The sequence below is a fragment of the Procambarus clarkii genome, chromosome 5, assembly GCF_040958095.1.
Source record: "Procambarus clarkii isolate CNS0578487 chromosome 5, FALCON_Pclarkii_2.0, whole genome shotgun sequence".
Classification (NCBI taxonomy): domain Eukaryota; kingdom Metazoa; phylum Arthropoda; class Malacostraca; order Decapoda; family Cambaridae; genus Procambarus; species Procambarus clarkii.
Window position 1 is genome coordinate 53,128,857 of NC_091154.1, and position 8,190 is coordinate 53,137,046.

General features: G+C 47.5%; 1 protein-coding gene across 1 annotated transcript in view; it reads left to right on the forward strand.

The window, feature by feature from the left end:
- LOC123747543 (galactoside alpha-(1,2)-fucosyltransferase 1-like) overlaps positions 1-6,725 on the forward strand; it is a 273,432-nt gene extending 266,707 nt beyond the window's left edge. The window contains exons 5-6 of the mRNA XM_069304569.1: positions 5,664-5,749; positions 6,718-6,725. Of these exons, the coding sequence (XP_069160670.1) occupies positions 5,664-5,749; positions 6,718-6,725 (94 nt within the window). The remainder of the gene's footprint in view (positions 1-5,663; positions 5,750-6,717) is intronic.
- Positions 6,726-8,190: the final 1,465 nt, after the last annotated feature.

Consider the following 8,190-nt stretch of genomic DNA (forward strand, 5'->3'; position numbering starts at 1 on the left):
GAGGAATTGACAGAGTGGACATAGACGAAATGTTCACACGGAATAGTAACAGAACGAGAGGACATGGATGGAAGCTTGAAACTCAGATGAGTCACAGAGATGTTAGGAAGTTTTCTTTTAGCGTGAGAGTAGTGGGGAAATGGAATGCACTTCAGGAACAGGTTGTGGAAGCAAATACTATTCATAATTTTAAAACCAGGTATGATAGGGAAATGGGACAGGAGTCATTGCTGTAAACAACCGATGCTCGAAAGGCGGGATCCAAGAGTCAATGCTCGATCCTGCAAGCACATATAGGTGAGTACATATAGGTGAGTACACACACACACACACACACACACACACACACACACACACACACACACACACACACATACATACACACACACACACGCACCTCCCCCCTCTCTCCCTCACTCGCTCTCTCCCTCTCCATCTCTCTCCCTCTCCTCGCTCTCTCTCCTCTCTCCCTCTCTCTCTCTCCCTTCTGCCTCTCTCTCCATCTCCTCCCCCCCCTCCCCTTCTACTTTCTTCTCACTTCAGTGGAAGGGTCGGATCGCCCCCACCCACCCATTTATCTCTCCCTATATCACTCCCTTTCTTTCTCTCTCTTTCTCTCTCTCTCTTCCTCTCTCTCTCTCTCTCCCTCCCCCATCCCTCTCTGCTCTCCTGACACATCCTATCACGGCACCACTATAGGAACAGGGGCAAGCATGGCAGCCAGAGGTACCAGGGGAACAGGGAAGAGCCAAGGTGACGAAATGAAGGAAATGTTCACCCAGTTTCTGGAGGACATCAAGAGTGAGATGCAAGAAATGATGCAGGAAATGAAGAACGAAATAAGCAACCTGAAAAGAGAGCTGACAGCAGCAAAGGAGGAGATTAGAGCCCTCAAAGAGAATGGTATCGAGGCTGAGAATCAGAAAACCATCCAGGGAGAAGGTGGTAATAGTTTTTTGGATGAGAATGCCACAATAAAAGCAACTTTTGCGGAAATACTAAAAAAAATAACTCTGAAGTAATGACTGCAGTGATGGAGGTGGCCATGAAAGCAGCCACCTCACAGGTGGCACGCTCCACTAGCCAACACTGCTGGAAAGGAACAGATCAGTGGTTGCTGTGGGTATTAAAGAGCAGGAAGGTTCTAATAGGACAGAGTGGAATGACAAGGACAATGCAGCAGTGAATGAAGTACTAAAGGCACTAGACATGGAAGGGGCTGAGCATAGCATTGAGAAGGTTTTCAGGCTAGGTTGGTACAACAAAGACCGAGACCGAATGATAAAGATAGTGTTTGCAAAGGAGAAGATCCTATCAAGGAAGAGCTCCCTGAAAAACGTGGGAAAATTAAAAAATGTATTCCTCCAGAGAGACATGACAAGGGAGGAGAGAGCCGTGGCGGCAGAAGCAAGGAAGAGGCGCAGGGCGAGAGGGGAAAGCCAGGAAGTCACAGCTCCCAACACAACACCCCCAGAGGCGAGGGGGGAACCCACAACCAGCTACTCAGTAACACCAGAAGGGAGGACAACCCTGCCACCCTCCTCTGCATAGAAAACCCCCCTACCCCAAACCCTCCCTGCCCCCACTCAAATGTTCAGCAAAATCTCCCTCCCCCCACACCCACTCCCCACCCTTCTACCCCTCCCCTCCTCCCGAGTCCTCCCTTCCCCCCCTTTCCTTCTCGTCCTCCCTCCCCTTTCACCCCATACCCTCCCTGTCCATCCCCCTTCACTGGATCCCCCCCCCCTCATCCCAGTATCCTCTGAGACCCTGTTATCCACCTCACAGGTCCTCACACCCATGGAACAGCCTCCCCCACCAGCAGAACACTCACCAAGGAGGCGATTTGAGAAGGGACAGAAGAAAGTGAGCCTCAAAGTGATGTACACTAACATAGATGGAATTACAGATAAAGCAAATGAGCTTGGAGAACGGGTACTAGAGGAAAACCCAGACATAATAGCCCTCACAGAAACAAAGCTCACGAAAACGATTACAAACGCAGTGTTCCCACAGGACTATTATGTTATGAGGAAAGAGAGGGAAGGAAGAGGTGGGGGTGGTGTAGCTCTGCTGGTAAGAAAAGGCTGGGATTTTGAGGAGATGGATATTCAGGGCTGTGAAGGTTTCAGTGACTACATAGCAGGTACCGTAACAAATGGAGGGAAAAAAATTATAGTCGTAGTCATATATAATCCACCACCAAATGACAGAAGACCTAGACAGGAATATGATAGAAACAACATGGCCACCATTAACATAATAGAAAGAGCAGCTTCTGTTGCTAGCAGGAATGGATCTGGACTACTAATTATGAGAGACTTCAACCATGGGAAGATAGATTGGAAGAACAGAGACCCGCATGGAGGACCAGAAACATGGAGAGCTAAGCTGCTGGACGTGGCAACAAGAGACTTTCTAAGCCAGCACATCAAAGAACCAACAAGGATGAGAGGAGAAGATGAACCAGCAATGCTTGATTTGATATTTACCCTAAATGAGTGGGATATAAGGGAAGTTAAGATGGAAGCGCCCTTGGGAATGAGTGACCACAGTGTATTGAACTTTGAGTACCTGGTAGAGCTAGGACTTATCTCCCCCAAAAAAGAACTAGGAATCAAAAGGCTGGCATACCGAAAGGGGAATTATGAACAGATGAGAAGTTTCCTAAGTGAAATACCTTGGGACACAGACCTCAGTGATAAGTCTGTACAGGGTATGATGGACTATGTTACCCAAAAGTGTCAGGAGGCAGTAAATCGGTTTATCCCGGCCCAAAGGGAAAAATCCGAGAAGCAACAGAAGAATCCATGGTATAATAGGGCATGTATGGAAGCGAAGAAACTGAACAAAAAGGCGTGGAGGAACTTCCGTAATAACAGAACACCAGAAAGCAGAGAGAGATACCAGAGAACCAGGAATGAGTACGTCAGGGTGAGAAGAGAAGCAGAGAAAAGTTTTGAAAATTATATAGCAAACAAAGCCTAGACCGAACCAAAGCTACTCCACAGTCACATCAGAAGGAAAACAACAGTGAAAGAACAGATATTGAAACTTCGAACCGGCGAGGACAGGTATACAGAGAATGACAGAGAGGTGTGTGAAGAACTCAACAAGAGGTTCCAGGAGGTCTTTACAATAGAACAAGGTGAGGTCACTGTGCTAGGAGAAAGGGAGGTAAACCAGGCGGCCTTGGAAGAGTTCGAAATTACGAAAGAGGAGGTCAAGAGACACCTGCTGGAACTAGATGTTAGAAAGGCTGTTGGTCCAGATGGGATCTCACCATGGATACTGAAAGAGTGTGCAGAGGCACTTTGCTTGCCACTCTCCATAGTGTATAGTAAGTCACTGGAGATGGGAGACCTACCAGAAATATGGAAGACGGCGAATGTGGTCCCAATATACAAAAAGGGCGACAGGCAAGAGGCACTGAACTACAGGCCAGTGTCCTTGACTTGTATACCATGCAAGGTGATAGAGAAGATCGTGAGAAAAAACCTGGTAACACATCTGGAGAGGAGGGACATCGTGACAAATCGCCAACATGGGTTCAGGGAGGGTAAATCTTGCATTACAGGCTTGATAGAATTCTACGATCATGTGACAAAGATTAAGCAAGAAAGAGAGGGCTGGGCGGACTGCATTTTCTTGGATTGTCGGAAAAGAAAAGTGACACAGTACCGCATAAGAGGCTGGTACATAAGCTGGAGAGACAGGCAGGTGTAGCTGGTAAGGTGTTCCAGTGGATAAGGGAGTATCTAAGCAATAGGAAGCAGAGAGTTACGGTGAGTGGTGAGACCTCCGATTGGCGTGAAGTCACCAGTGGAGTCCCACAGGGCTCTGTACTCGGTCCTATCTTGTTTCTGATATATGTAAATGATCTCCCGGAGGGTATCGATTCATTTCTCTCATTATTTGCGGACAATGCTAAAATTATGAGAAGGATTAAAACAGAAGAGGACTGTTTGAGGCTTCAAGAAGACCTAGACAAGCTGAAGGAATGGTCGAACAAATGGTTGTTAGAGTTTAACACAACCAAATGTAATGTAATGAAGATAGGTGTAGGGAGCAGGAGACCAGATACAAGGTATCACTTGGGAGATGAAATACTTCAAGAGTCCGAGAGAGAGAAAGACCTGGGGGTTGATATCACGCCAGACCTGTCCCCTGATGCTCATATCAAGAGGATATCATCAGCAGCATATGCCAGGTTGGCTAACATAAGAACGGCCTTTAGAAACTTGTGTAAGGAATCTTTCAGAACATTATATACCACATATGTCAGACCAATCCTGGAGTATGCGGCACCAGCATGGAGTCCACATCTAGTCAAGCATATGACTAAAATGGAAAAGGTTCAAAGGTTTGCCACCAGACTAGTACCCGAGCTGAGAGGTATGAGCTACGAGGAGAGACTATGGGAATTAAACCTTACTTCGTTGGAAGACAGAAGAGTTAGGGGGGACATGATCACCACATTCAAGATCCTCAAGGGAATTGACAGGGTTGATAAAGACAGGCTGTTTAACACAAGGGGCACATGCACTAGGGGACACAGGTGGAAACTGAGTGCCCAAATGAGCCACAGAGATATTAGAAAGAACTTTTATAGTGTCAGAGTGGTTGACAAATGGAATGCATTAGGAAGTGATGTGGTGGAGGCTGACTCCATACACAGTTTCAAGTGTAGATATGATAGAGCCCAATAGGCTCAGGAACCTGTACACCTGTTGATTGATAGTTGAGAGGCGGGACCAAAGAGCCAGAGCTCAACCCCCACAAGCACAACTAGGTGAGTACATACATACATACATACATACATACATACTTAAACATACTCCACCATTAATACATGCCTAGACAATAGCCTGTTTTGGCCACCTTTGCCCCATTTAGTTGCCTGACATTGTAAGTCAGGCAGTGATATATTTTATCTCACATAATAGATCAAGCAGTGATTTGTGAATCCCACATAATAGATCAACCAGTGATTTGTGAAACCCACATAATAGATCACCCAGTGATATGTGAATCCCACATAATAGATCAACCAGTGATATTTGTATCGCATCTAATAGCATATCTAGTATAGTTTGTAATCAATCTAATAGATAAATTTATTATTATTCTTACCTGTAAAATAGTCAACCTGTGATGTTTGTAGCCCATATAATAGATCGGAGAGAAATATTTGTATACACTAAATAGATCAACCAGTGACGTTTATAACCAACATAATAGATCAATCAATGACGTTCAAAACCAATATAATAGATCATCCAATGACATTCAAAACCAACATAATAGATCAACCAGTGACGTTCATAACCAACATAATAGATCAACCAGTGACGTTCCTAACCAACACAACAGATCAACCAGTGACGTTCCTAGCCAACATAATTGATCAACCAGTGACGTTCATAACCAACAAAATAGATCAACCAGTGACGTTCCTAACCGACATAATAGATCAACCAGTGACGTTCCTAACCGACATAATAGATCAACCAGTGACGTTCCTAACCAAGATAATAGATCAACCAGTGACGTTCCTAACCAACATAATAGATACACCAGTGACGTTCCTAACCGACATAATAGATCAGGCTGTAGTGCTTCAAACCCACAGATGCACTAAGCTGTGTTCTTGTGTTCCTCAGAACACACAATCCGGTGTTCGTGGTGACCAGTGATGACCCAGAGTGGTGCAAGAACAACTTTAAGGACAAAGATATTGTTTATGCTGGTGAGTATTGTAGTGGTGGTGAGTGTTGTGGTGGTGGTGAGTGTTGTGGTGGTGGTGAGTGTTGTGGTGGTGGTGCGTATTGTGGTGGTGGTGAGTGTTGTGGTGGTGGTGGTGAGTATTGTGGTGGTGGTGAGTATTGTTGTGGTGGTGAGTGTTGTAGTGGTGGTGAGTGTTGTGGTGGTGGTGAGTGTTGTGGTGGTGGTGAGTGTTGTGGTGGTGGTGAGTATTGTGGTGGTGGTGAGTGTTGTGGTGGTGGTGGTGAGTGTTGTGGTGGTGGTGAGTGTTGTGGTGGTGGTGGTGAGTATTGTGGTGGTGGTGAGTGTTGTGGTGGTGGTGAGTGTTGTGGTGGTGGTGAGTGTTGTGGTGGTGGTGGTGAGTGTTGTGGTGGTGGTGAGTGTTGTGGTGGTGGTGGTGAGTATTGTGGTGGTAGTGAGTGTTGTGGTGGTGGTGAGTATTGTAGTGGTGGTGAGTGTTGTGGTGGTGGTGAGTGTTGTGGTGGTGGTGAGTGTTGTGGTGGTGGTGAGTGTTGTGGTGGTGGTGGTGAGTATTGTAGTGGAGGTGAGTGTTGTGGTGGTGGTGAGTGTTGTGGTGGTGGTGGTGAGTATTGTGGTGGTGGTGAGTGTTGTGGTGGTGGTGAGTGTTGTGGTGGTGGTGAGTGTTGTGGTGGTGGTGGTGAGTGTTGTGGTGGTGGTGAGTGTTGTGGTGGTGGTGGTGAGTATTGTAGTGGTGGTGAGTGTTGTGGAGGTGGTGAGTGTTGTGGTGGTGGTGAGTGTTGTGGTGGTGGTGAGTGTTGTGGTGGTGGTGAGTGTTGTGGTGGTGGTGAGTGTTGTGGTGGTGGTGAGTATTGTAGTGGTGGTGAGTATTGTGGTGGTGGTGAGTATTGTAGTGGTGGTGAGTATTGTAGTGGTGGTGAGTGTTGTAGTGGTGGTGAGTATTGTAGTGGTGGTGAGTATTGTAGTGGTGGTGAGTGTTGTAGTGGTGGTGAGTGTTGTGGTGGTGGTGAGTGTTGTAGTGGTGGTGAGTGTTGTAGTGGTGGTGAGTGTTGTGGTGGTGGTGAGTGTTGTGGTGGTGGTGAGTATTGTAGTGGTGGTGAGTGTTGTGGTGGTGGTGAGTGTTGTGGTGGTGGTGGTGAGTATTGTGGTGGTGGTGAGTGTTGTGGTGGTGGTGAGTGTTGTGGTGGTAGTGAGTGTTGTGGTGGTGGTGGTGGTGAGTGTTGTGGTGGTGGTGAGTGTTGTTGTGGTGGTGGTGAGTGTTGTAGTGGTGGTGAGTATTGTAGTGGTGGTGAGTATTGTAGTGGTGGTGAGTATTGTAGTGGTGGTGAGTGTTGTAGTGGTGGTGAGTGTTGTGGTGGTGGTGAGTGTTGTGGTGGTGGTGAGTGTTGTGGTGGTGGTGAGTATTGTAGTGGTGGTGAGTGTTGTGGTGGTGGTGAGTATTGTGGTGGTGGTGAGTGTTGTGGTGGTGGTGAGTGTTGTGGTGATGGTGAGTATTGTAGTGTTGGTAAGTGTTGTGGTGGTGGTGAGTATTGTGGTGGTGGTGAGTGTTGTGGTGGTGGTGAGTGTTGTGGTGGTGGTGAGTGTTGTGGTGGTGGTGAGTATTGTAGTGGTGGTGAGTGTTGCGGTGGTGGTGAGTATTGTGGTGGTGGTGAGTGTTGCGGTGGTGGTGAGTGTTGTGGTGGTGGTGAGTGTTGTGGTGGTGGTGAGTGTTGTGGTGGTGGTGAGTGTTGTGGTGGTGGTGGTGAGTGTTGTGGTGGTGGTGAGTGTTGTGGTGGTGGTGGTGAGTATTGTGGTGGTAGTGAGTGTTGTGGTGGTGGTGAGTATTGTAGTGGTGGTGAGTGTTGTGGTGGTGGTGAGTGTTGTGGTGGTGGTGAGTGTTGTGGTGGTGGTGAGTGTTGTGGTGGTGGTGGTGAGTATTGTAGTGGAGGTGAGTGTTGTGGTGGTGGTGAGTGTTGTGGTGGTGGTGGTGAGTATTGTGGTGGTGGTGAGTGTTGTGGTGGTGGTGAGTGTTGTGGTGGTGGTGAGTGTTGTGGTGGTGGTGGTGAGTGTTGTGGTGGTGGTGAGTGTTGTGGTGGTGGTGGTGAGTATTGTAGTGGTGGTGAGTGTTGTGGTGGTGGTGAGTGTTGTGGTGGTGGTGAGTGTTGTGGTGGTGGTGAGTGTTGTGGTGGTGGTGAGTGTTGTGGTGGTGGTGAGTGTTGTGGTGGTGGTGAGTATTGTAGTGGTGGTGAGTATTGTGGTGGTGGTGAGTATTGTAGTGGTGGTGAGTATTGTAGTGGTGGTGAGTGTTGTAGTGGTGGTGAGTATTGTAGTGGTGGTGAGTATTGTAGTGGTGGTGAGTGTTGTAGTGGTGGTGAGTGTTGTGGTGGTGGTGAGTGTTGTAGTGGTGGTGAGTGTTGTAGTGGTGGTGAGTGTTGTGGTGGTGGTGAGTGTTGTGGTGGTGGTGAGTAT